Genomic DNA, 19633 nt, shown 5'->3' on the forward strand with positions numbered 1-19633 from the left:
AGACAGCCTCCATTGCATCCTTGTGCCCAAACCTCACGGCCCCGGCTGCAGCGTGCTGCCCTCGGCCGCTGCTGTGCCACGTGCTGGCAGGAGGAGAGGGCTGGCCCAGCCACAGCCTGGGCTGCCGCACCGGGCACCGCCGCGCAGGGCACCACCGCGCAGGGCACCGCCATGCAGGGCACCACCACACAGGGCACCGCTGTGCAGGGCACCGCCACACTGGGCACTGCCGCGCAGGGCACCGCTGCACCGGGTACCACCACGCAGGGCATCGCCGTGCAGGGCACCGCTGCACCGGGCATCGCCGCGCAGGGCACTGCAGCGCAGGCCACTGCCACACCGGGCACCACCGTGCAGGGCACTGCCGCGCAGGGCACCACTACGCAGGGCACTGCCACGCAGGGCACCACCACGTAGGGCACCGCCGTGCAGGGCACTGCCACACCGGGCACTGCCACGCAGGGCACCGCTGCACAGGGCACCACCATGCAGGGCACTGCCACGCAGGGCACCGCTGCACAGGGCACCACTACGCAGGGCACCGCCGCGCAGGGCACTGCCACACCGGGCACTGCCGCGCAGGGCACTGCTGCACCGGGTACCACCACGCAGGGCATCGCCGTGCAGGGCACCGCTGCACCGGGCATCGCCGCACAGGGCACCACCACGCAGGGCACCGCTGCACCGGGCACTGCTGGGCTTGCAACAGCATCCTGAAAACTGTTTTTTGCAGGCTCCTGGGGTTGTGCCTCAGCAGTGCAGCACAAGATCATTGTGACAATTTTGCTCGCCCCATCTCCTTAGGACCCTGTGGAGCCAGATGTCATCATGCTATTTTAAATGCTTTGTATTTTTGGTTACAGTCTTTTTATTTTTTAACCATTTTCTCATGCAGGAAATACTTGGTCCACAGCTAGCAAAGCAAGGAGTACAAAATCCCCAGGCTCCTGTTGCCTCCAAGATTGGAAACTGCCTGCATATAGAATCAATTAAAAATAATTTTGCGCATTAATGGAATAATGAGAAATGAGTGATTTGGGTTTTTTTCTCTCCTTGCTGGGAGCAATGTCAGACAGCAGCAGTGGGGCAGGGTTGTGGAGGTGAAGGACTGTTAGTTCTCGGCTGTGTGGCTGTGACAGTCTTTAGGCTTCGATCAGAGCATTTACAGAGGGGTTTATGTATTAGCATGATTTTTAGCACATATGGGCTAAGAGCCTGTACCTGGTGCTCTGGCTCGCGTGTAGGGCAGAGGGTTGAACCAGAATGGTGGCTGCACTGGTGAGAGGAGACTGGGGAAGAGCGGTCACTGGATGGGACAGAGCCCAAAGCTTTCTCAGCCCCAAACCACCAAAAAAATAATTTAAAAATTACAATGGAAAATTAATATTCAACTACATAGTGGCAGATAAGTGAAGTGAATCAATCTGCAGCAGGACAGATAAGGGCAAGCCTCTGGCCCGGAGGAACAGCTGCCTGCTGAGGGAGATAACAAGGTCATCACCAAACAAAACAGACCCCTGCTTCCTCCTCCTCGTCGTTCCCCGGTCTCCTTTCATTCCTGCTCCCAGCCAAGCAAAGCACTTGCCAAGCAAGCCCTTGACAAAAGAGGGGACGCTTGTCGTTGCGGAGAGCGGGAGCGAGGTGGGGAGATAACGCGGCTGCAGCCAGAGCATCCCTCCCGGCTGGCTTTTGGGAAGCAAATGCTTATTAATACCAATTTAATTCATCCCACGGTGCCCCTGGGGGCTGCCTGGGCTGGATCGAGGGGAACCAAGTGGATTGGGCCTTGCTCAGCCTCCCATAACCCATCCCCTGCCCTCCCCACATCACCCTGGTCCCTGCTGTGCTGGCCTGAGGGGCTGACACAGGGGCTTTGCCAGGCTCTGCCATGCCAGTGGGGGCCAGGCTGCTGCCAGGGCACATAGGAGACCCCCATCCTGGTCCCATTCCAGAAAGGGACGGGATTTGGCTGGGATCCCTTGTCCTGGATCAGTAGCAGCCCTCACTGTGATCTGTGCCGTGGTTGGCAGCCAAGGTGATCCCCCCATTTTCCCATAGACTTATTTCAACTATTTCTAAAGAGCTTTTATTTTCTGTTCATTTCCCCTTACCCCCTGGAAGAAGCAGGGATTTTGTTCCAAAGGGCTTTCCCAGGGAGCCCGCGGCAAGGGCTCTGCAGCCGAGCCCACAACCTGCGCCGAGCACCACATCCAGCCACGACAACAACCCACCTAACACTCCCACTGCCCCCAGCTCGTGATGTCAGGGCTTCACCCCAGCTCCAGACTACAAACACCTCCAGGAGAGCAAAGACCAGAATATCTGATGCGGGAAGAAGAAGAAGAAGGGTTGTTTTATTTTCTTCTGCTGTCCCACAGACAGGCAGCGCAGTGCTTGGCTCCGTGGGCACAGGGAGGGAGCAACCCGTCTGCTTGTTTGTGTGTTTTATCGGGGATGAATCATGGTGCTGCGGGGCGCTGAGCCCGGCATTAATAAACCTGACAGCTCCTTGCCAGGCGTAATTGCAGCAGTTTTGATAATGAAGGTATTACTCCAACAGGCTTGGGGCAAAACCATCTCTCCTGATGGCTGGTAAATCACAATGGGGAGCGACGATGTGCAGCCACGTTCCCTGGTCCGGCACCGCTCGGTGAACGGCAACGGGTGCTCTGGCTCCCTGGAGTGACTGCAGAAAGGTGGCTGGTGGTGGCATTGCCTCTGGGTGGCCAAATTTGGGGTCAGCAGCTTGCCCCGACACATTCTCCCCTGCTTCAGTCCATAACCAAGAGCTGGTTAGGTTTAACCCTTTAACCCTCACCCCAAGTACACAAGGTACACCCCCCCCAGCAGCAAGCCCCCATGCACGGGGCTCAGCTGGAGCAGTAGCAGCGAGTGGGGACACGCTGCGGGGGGGCTGCAGCACACTGGTGACCCCGGAGCAAGCATGACACAGGCTTCCCACTGCCTTTATCCACAGCAAAGCAGCTAAAAAAAAATAACCCGGAGTTCCTCCAGCATACAATCGCCTGCCTATATAGAGGGCATACTCCTGCACATATAGCTGGCATACAGCTGGTCGGGGTGGGAGGTGGTGGGGTCAGTGGTGGTGGTCTGGCTGGAGGTCGGTGGTCCCGAGCCCCTCGGGCTGTCAGGTACCTGTACCTGCAACTTCTTGGTCAGCAGCTCCTCACAGGGAGGTGGCAGGGGCCGCTTCAGCCCCTTGGTGGAGGAGCTCGACGTGTCATCTCCTGCCTTGCCGAGCTCTGTCCCCAGCCCGTGCCAGGGCTCCGGGGGCTGGTAGCCTGTCTGGTTGGGATCCAGGGGGTCTCGGGAGAGCAGGATGCAGATGGAGGGGACATTCTTGTGGACAGTCAGGTTCTGCGCTGGGCCACCAGGCAGTGGGTCCTGGTTCTCCCAGACCTCCAGCAAGGTTTTGTAGCGTACCTTGGTGACCTGGTGAAGACCTCCCAGCTTCCGTTTCATGATCTCCACGCAGGTGATGGTCTTGGTGACCGCCCTGCCACAACCACTGAAGACGATCTGCCGGCTGCCCTTCAGCTCCATCTGGGCCATGGCGAAGTTCATCAGGTTCCTGATCTTGCTGCCCTCCTTCACTTTCATCTCCACCACGTCTGGGGGCAGGTCGGTGAAGGGCAGTGGGCTCTCCTCCTCTGACGTCCTCACCTTTCGGAAGTTCTCCATCCTGGACTGGGTAACAGGCTTGGCTGTCCCTCCTTCAGCAGTCATCCTTCACCTCTTCCCGATGGAACTGCTCAGGCTCTTAGCCCCCCAGGACCATGGCAGGCCTGACTCCACTGCCCTCCAGCCCAGCCCGCAGGAGGGCTGAGTTTAACGCTGCATCCCTGGGACCACCAGCCCTTTCCCCTCTGCTCACCTGGGGCTAGCTGTGGAGGAGCTGGCAGTGGGTCGGTGGCTGTGCTGGAGTCTGTCCCCCAGGGGCTGCAAGGTCCCCTGGGTGCCCCCGGTTGCTCCCAGCAGGGATGACAGCCAGCTCTGGCTCCTGGTGATGCTTGAGCTGCTCCGCTCCCACTGCAGCACTTGCTTCTGCTGCTCTTTGCTTCATTCTGGACTTCAGCAGCCCCCAGAGCTGTTCTGTGTAATTAGCAGATCCTCCCCCTCTCCCTCCCCTTCCTCCCCTCCTCCTCCCCTCGCTCTGCCTCCCATCCCAGCACCCAGCTCCTGCCTTCATCCCTGCTCAGTACCCAGAGTTGGGAAAGGCAAAGGGGAGGGCAGGGAGCCCGGGTCCCCATCCGGGAGCATGAAGGCAGGGAAGCAGCGGGCAGGGAAGGGAAGGTGGAAGGCAGAGGGAGAAGCTCACTCTTGCCTTCATCATGCTCCCGGAGTCCTGCCCCCTTAAAGAGAACCTGGTCTCTTCTGTCAGCGCTTGCTCCCCTCAAGGACGCCAACTGCTAACTGCGAATGTCAGCAGAGTGCGGGCAGCTGGCCTCCTGCCTGCCTCCTGCCTGCCTCCCTGGCACCCTCTACCCGGCAGCATCCCCAGAGGGGTAGGGAGTCCTGGCCACGCTGTGCCCGGGGATGGCATGGAGATGCAGGTGGTACTTTGGGAAGTACCGTGGAGCTTGAGCTCAACCCTTATTAGCCATCAGAGAAGCTAGTGGGACGAGCAGCCAGGAGAAATCCTGGCAGATGGCACTGTGGCCATGCCCGACTGCCTGCTGACCAGCTGTGGGGCTGGGGCATGCACCGAGCGGGCTGGGGCTCTGCTCCCCCGGCACCCCACAGCCTCAGCCCTGGCTCTGCCTGCAGGAAAACCTTTCCATCCCAAAAGCCCTGAGGAGCAGATGCCATGGCAGGCCCAGTTTTCATGGGTGATTTCTCTCCCTCCTCCTTCTCCCTCCCCAGCCCTGCTGCTGTCCCAGCCCCTGTCCCTTGCTCTGTGCCACATCCCTACCAAGGAGCTGCCTGCCGTGGGGTCACCATCATATTTACTGGCAGTACATCCCAGGAGATACCTATTGCAGGCCAGAAAATCTCCCCTTTCTGCCCCCAATGCCTTCCCCGAGCAGAGGCGATGTCCCTGCCCCAGGCCGGCCTTCTGCCTCCCCCTGTCACCTGCTCATCCCCTGCCTGCCCCAGCACCCCCAGCCTCCCGCCCCGCTGGCTGGGGGATCATTGCACAGTGGAAAGACATGCCAAGTATTGACTTGCAGTCAAATCTTATTGGCCTCTGGAGGCCCCTGGATTGTTTTCACTCCAAGCCAGGCTTGAAAAAATACATAAATAAATAAATCAATCTGATGCCCATGGAGGTGAAGGCTGTGGCAAGGCAGGATGTGGCCATCCCCTCCCAGACAGGGCAAACCCCCACATCTCTGTGGTCCCCACAGCAGCTTTCTGTGGGTGCTGCTGCCCTAAATGGGGGCAGGTATGGGCCACCCCCTGATCCAGCCACCAGACTGGGGTCCAGGGGGTCTGCAGGTGAGGGGAGGACAGCACCAGTGTGGGATGGGATGCTCCAGCTAAGAGCAGTGCCCCGCTTCATTGGAAAATCCAAGGGATGGAAAGCATCTTTTTCCAACCCAGCTAATGCCCCATGAGGCCCCTTTGGCACAGAGGGGGAAACTGAGGCAGGGCCCACCATGACCCCAGACTCACCCCCAGCACCGGTGGCAGATTCAGGCTTTGAGCACCCCCCAAGTCCCACCCAGCACTCTGCAGTAGCAAGCATGCCTGGTTGCTGTCCTTCCACCATGAATCCCTCACTCATATGGGACAAAACAATGTCATTTCCCCCCCCTTCTGCTTGATGACTACTTGAGGCATCCTTACAGAAGGTGCTTGGCTCCTTCCTCAGGCAGGCAGGGATGGATTAAGCCTCTCAGGGAAACTGCTGCCTTCAAAAGATGCTAAAACCCTAGGAAAATAATCAGGAAAGATTTTAGCAACCATTTGCAGAGTGTGTGCAGTCGAGGGAGCTGAGAAATCCCTCCGAGTCGCTATTCAGGTGTTCAAACAGCCACCACTGGCACAGGAGGGTTACGTGGCCACCGCGGGCTGATGGCACCAAGGCTCCAGGCGAGCCAGTGCTGCTCAGTGCCGAGCCTGCAGCCGGATGAGTCCCTACTGCTGGGTGAGCCACCCAACCCTTCTTTCCTGGCCCAGAACCAGCTCCTGCCTCCTGTGGCCCATTTTTTGTGCCATCAGGGTGCCTTCCCTACCCATCGCATGATGGAAGCAGCAGCAGCTTCTCCCACCCCCCACCTCTAATTGCTGCTTAACAAACTCTGCTTATTGCAGCCTCTGAAATGGAGGCAGACGAGGTGCAATCACAGCCAAGCCTTTCTGCATCCCTCAGAGGGCTGCGGAGGGTGCCCTCCCCCCAAGGCAAAGGCTGCGGCAGGGGGGCATTCATGACAGGGTCTTGCTTTCCCTCTGCAGTGCTTAAAATGTAAATGAAATTCATTATTAGCAACTCCATTGCTAATTGCCATCTGAAGCTATTCATTGGCCTGTCAGCTTATTTGTTGGAGGACAACAGAGTGGATCGGTTATTCCAAGTGAAGGAATAGCTGAAATGAGCTCAGCCGCAGCAAACAACAGGATGGGAGAGGATGGAGAGTGAGAATGGGGGGACAAAGGCACAGACAGCCCTAGCCTGGGGGGGACTGGGAAAAAAAAACATTGGGAAAGATGGGGAGTCATTTAAAATGGAGAAGAGGTAAATGGTAAAGGCAGGAAAGGAAAAGAAATAAGAACAAAGCAATTACACCCTGCGTATTGTCTGTCTGTTCTGAGCATCCACTCCAGTCACAGTGGGACCCAGGGACTGGTTTCTTCCCCCTTTTCCCCACTATGGTTTCTCTCTGAGCATCCCACATCCCAGTGCTATGGGCTGCCAGCACCCTACAGGGCTGGGGGGGGGGGGGGGTTGTCCCCCTTCCCTGCAGGACCCTCTTGCCTGGCTCTGACCCCACAGGAGGTGTAAGTTTGGAAGGGGAGCCGAGAGGGGAGGGCTGGCAGTGGTGGGGATGGAGAGGGCTGCAGGGAATGGCATGGAGCCAGAGCTGACAACAGCCCTAGCCAAGCCTGGAAAAGCGGGGAAAAAGCCCAGAAACATATTCTTAATAGACAGGAGGGCAGCTGGACAGGAGCAGTAACCTGAGCCCCTGTCCTCCACCTGCCCTCTCTGTATTTTCTGTCATCCAAGGCGGCCCTGCATGGGAGTGGGTCGGAAAGTCAAAGCATCTGATACAAGGAAAGTCTCAGCGCCACCCTCCATCTCTGCGTCACATCGGCCCCGGCTCAGGTCTCAGGTGCTCATCACATTGCACTTGGCAGCAGGCTGATGCCCAAGCTGATTGCAGCCCCAGGACAGGGTCGGGGGGTGTACGCAGATGGACCCCCAGCGTGCCACAGCTGCAGGGATCCCCTGCTCTGATCTTAACTAAGGTCCAGGGGCCACTGCTTCCCAGGATCAGCCTCCAGATGATGCAACCTCCAGCTGCCCGGCCTGCAGGGGCTGTCTTGAGATGCTAGAGGAACACTAGGAGTATCCTTTGGTAGCACCAGCTCCCTGCTAAGTGAGCCAGCAAGGGAAGTCCCTTGCTCTTACCATAAACAGAAAATAACAGACAATTCTCGTTTTGAGTGGGGCAGGCAGTAAAAGAAGTTCCTTTGCAAAGCTCCAGCACAGCAAGCATAGGGACATCATAAGGGCCCTGAGGGCTTAATAAACCCTAATGGTCCTGACCAGTCCCACCTGGGACCCCACACCCACACCCTGCCCATGGTGCAGGAACTCTATTTCAGCTCAACTCAGTCCCAGTCTGAACTATGATGTAGCTGGTCTCTAGGTCAGTTGTAGCTGTCCTTATGTCTGATCTCTGCTGGTCTGGACTCCAGCCCATGGGCTGACCCCTAGACCCGACCTGTAAATTGACTTCATGGCTTGCCTTTGAAGCTGTTTGTTCGCTGGGAACTTGCTGGTCGACGTGGACTTTTGGTTGAACCTGCCCAGCCTGCCCTGCTTATGTAGTGCAGCATGGGCAGTGAGGTTCTTACCCTGCCCTGGCATCTGCTTGGCTCCCTGGCCGTCCTGACGAGCAAGGGGAGCACACATCCATTTCATTTCTGAATATCTCTTCTTGTAAAGCCTGCAGGCAGATGGAAATGTGGTGGTGGGGCAGCTCTGCGGTTGGCCATCCTCAAAGCCTCAGTGAGATGGGAAGGTGCTGGGGGAGCTGAGGCAGGCAAAGAAGCAGGTTGGGAGCAAATCTGGCTGAGAGAAAGCTCATGAGATGTGAAATAAGGGACGCAAAGAAGTCCCTGTGGTCCTGGGCCCAGGGGAGGGATCTTGTGGCCCATCTGTGGTAAAATTGGGACTGAGCTGAGTCTGCAAAGGCATCTTCCCCAGGGAGTGGGGGTGGGCGCTGTGGCCAGCCCCAGATCCCCGGGGTGCTCAGTGCCTGCAGGCAGGGCAGTGAGGCAGAGCTGGCACAGCACTCCAAGTCTCAGAGCACCCCCGTGAGGTCTCGCACATGGGTGAGCAGTGGTGCTTGGCAAGAGTGGGGATCCACAGCCATGTCTGTCCCCTTCCCCCCTTGCTCTTCATGTTCTTCCCCTTGCTCTGCTGCTGTCATGCAGGGGATGGAGCTGGATGCACAGGGGTCCCACTCTCTGCAGGGGACAACAACTCCAGGTCCAAGACCCAGAGGGTGCTTAGAGTGGACAGCTGGGTCCCCAGATATGGGGTCGTGTGTGGCATGCTATTTTTCCTGCTTCCCTCTATTTTACCATCTGTGAAATGGGCATTTTCCCTGTTTCTGCCAGGTTTCCTTCCTAGCGTTCCCACAGAGCGATGCTGTTCATCTGCCAAGGGTGTTTGGTGACCAGGGCTCACTGGTGTAAAAAGAGATTTAGCTGCTTCCCTGCCCTGCACACATTCCCACAGTGGGATGCTCTCCTCCATGCCCGATAAAGCATGACCGTATGCCGATGCTGGAGGTTGGACCCTGGGAAGGGAGGGTGATTTAATTGTCAAATAAAGCTGTTTCCATGACACTGCACCGACATGCTCACAACCACCGAGGCAGGAGGCCCAAGCGATTTGCACAGGGCTCCTTGTGATGACACTGAGGACAAGGGACCCTGCTTAGAGTCCTCCTCATGTTGGTTGGAGTTCTCAGGCTGATATGGGATTTATGTCCGCTTTAGGAGCTTTTTGTCCCTGTTCTAGCCCACCTGTGAGTTAATCCAGTCCCTTCCCCTGCCCTTTGCATCCCAGCCTTGGCATTGCTGACAAAAACAATCAAGATATCTTCTGCCCTTCGTGTGGGCCATTAATTAATTACTGCCCGGAGCAGCACTGGGTGTGAGGCAGACCACCATGGGAACCCAGGCAGGGTGGTGGGGACAGTGGCTTCAGGCCTGTCTTGGACAGCGGGAAACTTCCTGCTCTTGGAAGCAGTGATGTGGGATTTTTGACATTCCAGCGAGCAGCCCTGCAGCTGCACGGCTGGGCTGAGAGAGGGAACAACAGCAGCACAGCAGCTCCTCCAGCAGCCCTGGCAGCAGGACTGGTGGCAACCCAGAGGGAGAAATGGCTCCCGTTGTATTGCCAGCACACTTGCTGCAGCGCCTGGGGGTTTTTTAGACTGTTTTCTCATTAAAATACCAACTTCCCTGATGCTGCTTGCAGGCGATGGCTAACAGCCACCTGTGAGCACGGCTCCAGTGGGCTTTGCAGGGCACGGGCTACAAAGCCCCCAGGCATGCATAGACATGTGTGAGCTGCGTGTGCCCATTACTGCTGCTGCAGCTCTGTTGTGCTTGGCTAAAGGGTGAGTAAGGTGACTTAAAAAGTAGTAGTAGTCCCAAAGCACTGTGTAATTCTGCGGGGACAGTGCGACAGCAGTGACACAGAGCAGGGCACTGTGGGCAGATACTGGCTCTGCAGGAACCCGGCCAGGAGCACAGCAGGGTGTGGACATGGGGTGCCCTAAATTTGGTCCTGCCCGTGGGACCTGCAGGCTCAGACTTAGCCTCCTGGGTACAGGCAGCCTGCACTGACCCCTGCCTGCTCTGTCCCCCAGAGCCCCTGCCCCATAGAGGGTCTCCCCTGCCCCATAGAGGCTCTCCTCCTATCCACGTGGAGCTTCCCATACCCATGCTCAATAGAGGGTCTGCCCCACGGAGGGATTACTGTACCCCTGCTCCGTAGAGCTCCCCCCCCTCAATAGAGCCCTTCCCACCCATAGAGCCCCCCAACCCTATAGGAGCCCCGCCCCCTTTCGGCGGCCCCGCCCCTCCCCGCCGGCGGCAGCAGGACCCTGGACAGCGGCAGAGGCTGTTCTCGCGAGATCTCGGGGCTGCCCATAGTGGGGCCGGCGGCGGCGCCGCAGTCTCGCGAGATCGCGGCCGCTGCGGCAGGAGCAGCGCCAGGCGGGCGGGCGGCCGCCGCCACCCGCCGCGGGACGGGTCGGGTCACGCCACGCCAGGCGGGTGAGCCCCGGGGCCGGGGGGCGGGCTGCCTCGGGGTGGGGGGGGCGGGCGGATGCTGCCCCCGAGGGGGACGACCGCCTTCTGCACCGACCCCCGGTCTGCACCCCACGCGTTGGGGGGGGAGCTGCGCGACGTGGAGGCGCCCCCGGGGCTGCCCGCACCCGCGTGGGTGCCGATCCCTGCCCGCGGGGACCGGGCGTGAGGCGGGCCGCCGTTGTCCCCTCGCCAGGCAGCTGCGGGAGGCCCGCGCCCGGTTTCGGGGCGGGGGGGACGGGAGGCGTGCGTGGGGCACGGAGCCCTTGGCCCGTGGAAACCCCCGGGGGGCGATGGGCGCCGCGGCCGAGCCCTGCTTGCCCTCCCCACCACCCCCGAGCAGCACGCGGGGGGCTGGCACCCCAGGCACGGAGAGGGTGCTGGGGTTTCCCCTCGGGGTTACCGTCCCCCCCATTGCATTGCAGTAGCCCCCCCCACCCCCCCACCCCCCCGGTTCGCAAGCCCTCCCCATATTGTAAAAGCCCCCCTCGGACAGCAGCCCTCCCCCAGTTCTGCGGCAGCCCCCCCAGCTTGGCCAGCCCCCTTTGTTTTGGCCAAGGTGCTGCAGTGCCGGAGCAGGTGTCGTGCCGGGGGGCACACCCGGCCGCATGTCCCCGCTCCCGGCACATGTGCGGGGGCCGTGTCACCCAGCCCTGCCGCGAGACGTCACCGCGCAGGCAGGCGGCTCGTATTTATAGCGCCCAGGGGATGGAGTCATCCGTGGGCTGCCGTCGGATGTTGGGAGACGGTATGCCGGTGAGCCACGCGAGTCTGCTTTGCCTGGCCGGTGTCTGGCGTTGGGTGATGGTTTTGCCCAGGCAGGGACCCTCAAACCCTCCGGAAAGCCCAAAGCGTTGACCCCTGGGACCCCCATCATGAGAGACACGTTTGCTGCTGCCATTCCTCTGCCCGAGGTTGCCTGGGAGAGGGCAAAACCTGGAGGCAGAGCTAGCAGGCAGGTGAGGATATGCAGAGTGGCTGTCTTCACGCTTATATTTAAAACTTCAGCTCTTAATTTTTGCTTTAATTTTGCTTAATTTTCACTGCATGAGTATGGCATGGTCTGGGACTGTCCTGGGATGCTAAGCTCCCCACCTCTCCCACCTGCAAGGTGCCAAGTGATGTGACTAATCATTAAGCCAGCACTCAGGTGACTCATTAGTGACAATCACAACTGATTATTTTTTTTTCCAGCTGATATTTTCAGCCAATTTCCCTGCTCCCTTTTGGCCTGGTTTCTGGCTTAGGCTTGCAGAGATGGGAGCTGCGATGCCATCAGGATGCAGCCAGGTAGTTCCCTGTGCTGGAGCTCTTTGCAAAAACAAAAATGAAAAAAAAAAAAAGTTTTGGGACAGGTAATAAACCTGAGGATTTCAAACTGTCCACAGCTGCCCCATTGCTCAGGGGGCCATGTCCCTTCCCCTGCCATCCAGCCTGGTCCCTCTTCTGGGGCTGGATGTAGGTCAGTTGGGAGTGGGAGGCTAAGCCCGTGCTCTGCCTCACATCACTGGATCTTCTCTTAATCTTCTGCCTTAACTGGTGCATAAGCCTCGGGCCGTAGGAGCTGGGATTTATTCTGCTACCAGCCAGGTGCCAGCGGTAAGCCTGGATGTGTGAATAGTGTAGAGCGTCCGTGTAAATAAAGCAAACTGCTTTCTTATAGCACTGTCCTTGAACTATTTTGGAGTGGGGAGGAAGGTGAAGGCTCTTCAGGGAGGTACCTGACCACTTCGTATCACTTTTTCTCTTGTTTTCCTCCAGCTTTGATAAAGCTGCTGGGTTTTTTCCCCCCTACTTTTCCTGCGGAACGGAAAGGCTGAGCGTGTGCCGGCATGGCAGGTATTGGGGGGTCCATGGTGGGGCTGCTCCTTGCCTCTGAAGCCCATCTGGGATGTTACTGGCCATAATATCACATTATTAGTCCCCAATGGGGTTGCAGGTGTCCACACTTGCAGGATCCATGTGGCCAGTGGGGGCTAAATTTGTCTTGATGCTTTTCTGTGGGTTGGTGGTGGTAACAAGGGGAAATCCTTAATTCCTGCATGAAACTCAATTCCTGGGGCTGAACAAGAATAATTAGGAAGCCTCTTGACCTATGTGCAGCTCTGTGCAGTGCCCAATGCTGGTGAAACTTTTTATTGCAGAAAAAGTGAACAACTTCCCTCCCCTGCCGAAGTTCATCCCCTTGAAGCCATGTTTCTACCAGGACTTCGATGCGGAGATCCCACCGCAGCACCGTACCATGGCCAAACGGCTTTACTACCTCTGGATGCGTGAGTCGCTGGGCGGGGAAGGGCTGGGGCAGGTTTGCATTCGCCTCTCTGAAGGCAGCTGCTCTGGAAGTCATGGGCTGAAAGAGCAGAGCAAGATCAGAGGAAGTCCTTCTGCCCCTCCAGGCCTTGGTGTCTCCTGTTCAAACTCCTCAGGCATGGGACATGGGCTGCAGCATCCCTTGGGTTTCAGCCCTACCAGCTCCAGGAGGCTGGAGCTGGCTTAGTGTCCAAGGGCCATCGGTGGTGACCCTGACATCCCACTGGAGTCCACTGCGAGGAGACAGCTCTGAACCCGCACCTCCTCCTCCTCCGAAAGGATTTACTCCCCTCTCCATCTCGCTCAGCTGCTGGCCTTGTGCCCCAGGAGAGGAGAGGTGCCAACCTTCCGCTGGCTTTGTTTGGTGGCTGGGCAGGGGAAGGGCTTTCTCTGCCACCCCAAGCTCCTTGCAAGTCCTTCGGCAGCGGCCCAAGGCCAAGATGCTGCTTGGACTGGAGGGCTGGTGTGCCTGCTCCCCAAAATGTGGGAGCCCAAGGCTTCCCTCAAAGGTCCTGCCTGTTCCTCTTGCATGCCTCTGTGTGCCGTGCTGTGCTAACAGGGCTGTTGCCATCTTCTAACTCTTAAAACTAGCCTGGATCTCTCTTCCTTACCAGCCCCAGGTGGGGAGAAGAGCCAGAGGGACAGATCACACCCTGCCATACGTGGAAATGTGCGTGGTTCAGGGCAAGCTGGCACCGTTTTATTTCTTTTTAGAAGAACTTAGTTCCTTAATAGGTGTTTTCCCTGAACGCTGGGAGCATCAGTGCCCAGGGAGTGCCTTGTACTTTGGAGGCAGGTTACGAGCTGAGCTGACAGCAGAGAGGTCGGGTGCTTCTGCTCTCGGCACAGCACCAGGCTGGCACCCCTGGGGTGGTGCCTCGCTCCGGCTTTTGGGGGCTGCGTCCCATTGGGAAGGTGACCCTGGGGTAACTTCCCCCATCGTGTCAGGAGGGTTAGCATAGCTTGCCTATGAAAGGGGAAGAAAATAAAACTGTGCTTCCCTGGGGAAGCTGTCTTGGGGCTGTTCAACTCCCTCCCCATCCCCATCTGGCTGTTCTCGCTCTTAATTTAATAGAGCTCAGTTCTTGCTCCAGCCTCTCCCACAGCACAAGCACCAGCGCTCTGAGCCAGTCGCCTGTGTCTTGGTTTCTGTCTCTGGAGCTCCTCTCTGGATTGTTTTCTCCCCAGCTCCCCCGCAAACACCCAGCCACACGCGAGGCTGAAAAGTTCCCTCATGTCCTTGGGGGCTCCGGGAGCAGCGAGTGCCCGGTCAGCCCAGCCGACTGAGCTGTCTTTCTTGCCAGCTGCAGCTCTCTTGCAGGCAGTGGTGGGAGGGTTTTAATTCTCGTTGAAATAATGAATCATTCTCAAAAATCAGAGGCGTCAGAATGCAGATGAGCCTCCTCTGCTTTGTCCTGTGTCTGCTAAGCTGGGCTTCATAGTAATAGCCCTTGTATTGTGTAACCCCAAGCAGGGGTGGGAGAAACAAACATGCACCCCCCTGAACTGGCGAGGCGGGGGCCAGGAGTTCAGGACTTCAGCTCTCAGTGATGCTCGGGGAGCACTAGCACAAGCTCCTTCTGCAAAACTGTAGCTGGAGACAAGTGAGGAAGCTTCACTTTGATTCCTCCAGTTTTCTTCTGTTGGTGGAAATGTGCCCCGGCTTGCTGCTAGCAGGAGGATGTGGCTCTTCCCTGTCCTCAGAGCCCCATGAGCCCTGGACCTGCTTAAGACATTACAACTCTGAGTGATATATTTTTATTTTTTTTTCCTCTTGCTCCTCAGCTGAGGTTAGACCTCCTTTGGCTGAGCCAGCCTGGCGACGCTCTCCAGACTCAGCCGGCTTAAGGGCATTCTGGCTAGGGTAACACACTGCTGGCCAAACCCGCTGGAGGTCAGCCCCGCATGGGCATCCCTGGGGTTGGGGTCTCATATTGCACTGACGTCCTTGCGTACACGCTACTCTGCTCCCTCTGTGTGTGTGTGTGTGTTTGCAGTGAACAGCATCACCTTGGCGGTGAATCTCGTTGGCTGCCTCGCATGGCTGATTGGAGGCGGTGGAGCTGTTAATTTTGGACTGGCAATTCTCTGGCTCATTCTCTTTACGCCCTGCTCCTATGTCTGCTGGTTTAGACCTATTTACAAAGCTTTCAAGTAAGTGGTCACACCTGAGCCTGGCTTCTCATGTTTTTTGGTTTGGGTTTTTTTTTTTCCCCTAAATGGTTAGTGCTTAGCTTGGGGCACTGCCTGAATATTTGGGGGAATTTCCGCTCTTTCCATCTAGCCCTTTAACTTTCTAACCTTCAAAGCAAGAATTTGGAATTTCCTGAGGGCCAAAGCCCCAACCATGTGATACAAAGACGCCCTACGTGAGCCTCTGTGCAGCGTTGGGGGGATCGGTGAGGATGCAATGGGGGTGCCACCTTTCCCTCCCTTCCTGCCCATCCTTGAGGCTTCTTTTGTATTTTTCCACAAGTCCTCGAGGTGCTTGTATGGATTATCCGTGCTGCTGAGGTCACTCCCCAGTGCAGTGTCCCCAGATCTAGAAAACTGGGGACATATTTATTCGCGGTGGGGGACAGTTGAGTTTCATGGTAGGGTAGCATGAGCTGAGAGCTGTGTCCGAACACAGATGCCCTCTCGCCTGATGCGCAGAGCTGGCTGAGCCATGGGGAGGGTCTGATGCCCCGTGGCTTTCCCAGGTGCCCCTTCACTACCTTCAGCCTCCCGCAGTTTCTCCCTTGCCTTTAGTTTTTCTCTGATGCCTGCTGTCTGCAGGCAGCTCCGCTTCTCACCACCCTCTCACTAAACCACAGCCACTTCTGCCCTGAAAGAGTCCGAGATGTGGGAGCATCTCCTTTCCCTTGCAGAGCAGCAGGGGTGGAGAGGTACGGAGTGACTGAGCGTTCTTTTGCAGGACAGACAGTTCCTTCAGCTTCATGGCCTTCTTCTTCACCTTCATGGCCCAGCTGGTGATCAGCATTATCCAGGCGGTGGGAATCCCTGGCTGGGGTGTCTGGTAAGAAAGATGCTGCTCTTGTGTTGGGTGCAGGGACAATCACCATTGTGCCGGTGCTGTGGCCTCTGGGTGTTTTAAAGTCCTCAGTGCTTTAGTAGCTTCTCACCTTGGGGAAGATGGTTTGAGGAGCTGGGAGGGATGCTGGCAGGCTGCGGTGTGCAGAGCCAGCCGGGAAAGCCCCCAAGCTGCTGAATGGTTGTTTTGATCTCCTTGCAGTGGCTGGATTGCAGCGATTTCCTTCTTTGGGACCAATGTGGGGTCAGCCGTGGTGATGCTGATCCCCACCGTCCTGTTCACAGGGATGGCAGTCTTCTCCTTCATCGCTCTCACTATGGTACAGGGGGAGAGAGGGGTGCTGCGTTGCTTCAGGGAGCCCTCGCTGCTACCCTGGACGGTCAGTGTGAGCTGCAGTTGCTCAGTGCCTCTGGATTTTCTCTTTCCAACCTGCTACAGGTGCATAAGTTTTACCGGGGGAGTGGTGGGAGCTTCAGCAAAGCTCAGGAGGAGTGGACCACGGGGGCATGGAAGAACCCCCACGTCCAGCAGGCAGCACAGAACGCGGCCATGGGGGCGGCGCAGGGGGCCATGATGCAGCACGAGACGCAGTACTCGGCCACCCCAAACTACACCTACTCCAACGAGATGTGAGCAGCAGGACTTTGTCCTCTGGCGAAAGATCTGGGGGGGAAGGGAGGAGGAGGAGGAAGAAGGCTGGGCCGAGTTTCTGCAGCTATTTCAGAAAGTCGGAGTGTACCATAACAGTTCTTTTCCCATTCTTTGTAACGAGATCATTTTGGATTTTTTTCCCCCCCCCATCCTCCATTATTGTCTTGAGCTCTTTTATTTTTCTCCTTTATTTTTCATTTTGAAGAGGCCATGAGTTGACCTGCAGGGCTCTTGTTGTGCGTGGTAGTAAGTGTACATTCACGTGTCTTCTTTTTCCCTGTGAAACAGTGTACGGTGGTGGTTTTTTAATTACTGTGGTGATAGGTGTATGTTAGAACTACATCAGCCAAAAGCACCCCCACACCCCCATCCCCAAAAGGGAAAGAGAAAAATAGCAACCAGCACCCATCTCCCCTCTTGGAATAAGCCGTGAACCACAGTAAACCACAGGTTTACGACATGCGTGAGTTTTCTCTTTCAGTTGGTAGTGTCCAGCCACTTGCCACTGTCTCAACAAGGGCAAGCAGTCCTGGGAATTCTCCCTTTTCTTTTGCTTTTTAACTAGCAGGTGGCTGGCTGATTTAGCGTTTTAAAAAAAAAGATAAGGGGGGGGGGGCAGGCGGGAGGGAAAGAAACCCTCAGTGCTGCTGTTGATAATGCTGGAAGCCAAGAGATTCCTAATCTACACCCTGGCTCAGGATCTACAACTTCTCTCAGTGTGTGGTATTGTAAATGAGTAGTTTACATTTTGACGTGGAAGACCAGTATTTGTGCGTGGCCGTGGGCAGGAGCCCCGGTGCACTGTGTGTGTGTGCGCGTGCGTGTGCATGTGTTGGGGAGCAAGGACAGGGTTTCCCTGTGGATACAACCATCCGGTTCCAGATTCTGCATCCTGAGTCTGGTGTTTTTTGTGTTTTTTTTTTTAAGGCTTCTATTTTGAAAAGCAGCTATAAAATTGGCAGTGTTTCTCAGAGGACCTATTCTCCAGGTCAAATCTTGCCACTCTGTATGCAAGCACATACAACCAGTCTCACTGACTATGTAAATAGTGAGGCCAAGATCTGTCCCCGTTAGCTTTTGAGCTAATTTAAGGCTCTTTAGGAAACCTCCAGGCTGGTGGGAAGGATTCCTGCTCACTTGCACTTCTAAAAACCGCAGTGAAACGTGGCCGTGGGTTTTCCTGGTGCAGAAATCCCTGCTCCTGTCAGCCCCGAGTCCTTGCCCAGTTAGGGGATGTTGGGCTTTAAATAAATGATCTTGCACCTTCGTGGGGAGCAGCTGAGCTCAGACTGACACCTCTTTGGCTGTGGCAGCAGGGGAAGGTGACCAGCAGACCCTGGAAAAGATTGGTTTGTAAATGGGAGCTGACAGGACAGTGCAGGGCAGCAGTAGGGAAATCTCCTTCCCAGGGACGCTTTTCAGACTCTAAATGCACTTTAAATAGGCCAATTTTTTCTCTCCAAGTCCTAGATAAGCAGCCCAAACAGAATCTGATCCAGCCCCTTGGCTCAAATATCTCCTCTCTGCTGCAGGCAACAAGCTTAGTGTGCCACCGCTCATGCCCACAGCTAGCCAGAGCTGTGCGAGTCCCCAGCCCTTCGCGCCCCATCCCTCTAGCTGTCTGGTGATGCTTGTATGTGACTCCTAGCCACGAGAATCACCCCAAGGAGGAACTTCTCTTTCCCAGCAAAGCACACCAAGAATAGTTTCCTTTTTAAGGGTATCACTTCAGTCATTCTGCAGTAGACAGTCGTCTCTTGACAAGACTAAAATGCAATTAATGATAAAATGCCTGTCTGTGTGTGTGTATATATATATGTATAAAATGTAAGGAGAAAAGTAATCCTTTGCTGACCCTATTATGTACTTAATCAGGTTTAATTATTGTGCAATTCATTTACAGCTAGCCTAAAACTGACTATGCCAAATCACATGCTCTGTCATCCATGTCTGAGAAATGATGAATTACGTGACTTCACCTTTTGCATTTATAATAAGATGCGTAAATAATAACTGTAACAAGCTGTAACTTACAGACATTGCTTCAGCATCTAACCCTCCTCTCCAGTGTGTCTCCTAAACGTGTGAGTGTCAGTGCTGACCACTGAAACATGCCCCTGTGGTTCCAGCCCTCCTGCCCCGCCAGTGGAAGCTGGGCAGGACACCAATCTGTGACGGCTTTGGGTGGGGGCTGCCGCAGTTGTGATCGAAGGACAGTACCGCTGGAGCCCACAGGAGCCCACAGGGTGGGAGAGCTGGTGCGTGGGTGTTTCTGCAGCTGGGTGAGGAGGCAGCTCCAGACTAGAGAATGCTTGCTTGGGGTTTTACAGAGGTCCCACATTGCCTTCCACATCCCGCAGCTGGTGAGGCAAAGCCCTCTGCCTCTTGCCTTGCTGCTTATTTGTAGCTGACAACATCAGAGGGATGCCCAGGGAGCTGCTGCTTTTAAGCCGTATCTGGAAACCGTTGGGGACTGCCTGGCAAGCGCTGCCCCAGATCTGTCGTGCTTCTGCTTCAGACAATAAACAGGCAGCCCCTTAACTGCCTTCCCCCTGGCACTGCCCTGCGGCTGCCCTGAATCCTGTCCGAAAGGTTTCAGTCCTGCTCTGTAACCCCTCCCTGGGCTCCCCTGTCACCGAGAGCTCCCCACCTCCTGTGGGGATCCGGGGGTGGCCGGAGGCCCTGCGCCCCTCGGATACTCTCCTCAGCCCTGTCCATCCTGCCTCCCCATTTCCCCCCTAGCAGCACGTCTTCTGGTGCCCTCGGCCGTCTCTCTCTGCCCTGAGCCAAGCTCCTCGCTCCAACACCTTTCTGAGGAGCCCGCAGCCGCCTGCCGGCCCTCGCAGCGATGCCGGGCGCTGCGGAGCGGCTGTTGCTGGGGGACCGAGGGGCGCCAGCACCCCCGGTGCCCGCCCGCCTCGGGCAGCCTGAGGCGCCGCCAGCGGAGCCGGCCCAACGCAGCGCTGCGGCGGCTGGCGGGGCCGGAGGGGCAGGGCCCGGGGCGGCGGGCAGGGCCCGGGGCGGGCCGGGGGCGCAGAGGGCCGCGGCCGCCGTGTCACCGCCCCGCCGCGCGCGCGTGCGCAGCCAGCGCCGGGCGGGGCCGCGCTCCCAGCGTGCCCTTCG

At 57.1% G+C, this 19633-nt stretch overlaps 2 protein-coding genes across 4 annotated transcripts; one reads left to right on the forward strand and one right to left on the reverse strand.

The window, feature by feature from the left end:
- Positions 1-895: 895 nt before the first annotated feature.
- Positions 896-4424, reverse strand: RPP25 (ribonuclease P and MRP subunit p25). The gene has a single exon (XM_037395150.1). It carries the CDS (start codon positions 3745-3747, stop codon positions 3031-3033), a length of 717 nt encoding a protein of 238 aa, XP_037251047.1. The 5' UTR covers positions 3748-4424; the 3' UTR covers positions 896-3030.
- A 5944-nt stretch (positions 4425-10368) lies between these two features.
- On the forward strand, positions 10369-18560 carry SCAMP5 (secretory carrier membrane protein 5). Of its 3 annotated transcripts, XM_037395677.1 has the most exons (8): positions 11341-11474; positions 11710-11805; positions 12277-12354; positions 12660-12788; positions 14823-14979; positions 15743-15844; positions 16061-16178; positions 16298-18560. In XM_037395677.1, exons 3-8 carry the CDS (start codon positions 12348-12350, stop codon positions 16490-16492), a joined length of 708 nt encoding a protein of 235 aa, XP_037251574.1. In that variant the 5' UTR covers positions 11341-11474; positions 11710-11805; positions 12277-12347; the 3' UTR covers positions 16493-18560. The 3 variants fall into 3 exon arrangements, with proteins under 3 accessions (XP_037251572.1, XP_037251574.1, XP_037251573.1); XM_037395675.1 differs by lacking the exons at positions 11341-11474; positions 11710-11805 and adding an exon at positions 10369-10482; XM_037395676.1 differs by lacking the exon at positions 11710-11805.
- Positions 18561-19633: the final 1073 nt, after the last annotated feature.

The sequence above is a fragment of the Falco rusticolus genome, chromosome 7 (assembly GCF_015220075.1).
Source record: "Falco rusticolus isolate bFalRus1 chromosome 7, bFalRus1.pri, whole genome shotgun sequence".
Taxonomy (NCBI): Eukaryota; Metazoa; Chordata; class Aves; order Falconiformes; family Falconidae; genus Falco; species Falco rusticolus.

Coding starts and splice junctions, on each gene's coding strand:
- SCAMP5 (XM_037395675.1), top strand. Junction 12,789..14,822: donor GCTTTACTACCTCTGGATGC/GTGAGTCGCTGG, acceptor GTGTGTTTGCAG/TGAACAGCATCACCTTGGCG. Junction 16,179..16,297: donor CCTTCATCGCTCTCACTATG/GTACAGGGGGAG, acceptor AACCTGCTACAG/GTGCATAAGTTTTACCGGGG.
- RPP25 (XM_037395150.1), bottom strand. CDS start 3,747: ATGACTGCTGAAGGAGGGACAGCCAAGCCTGTTACCCAGTCCAGGATG.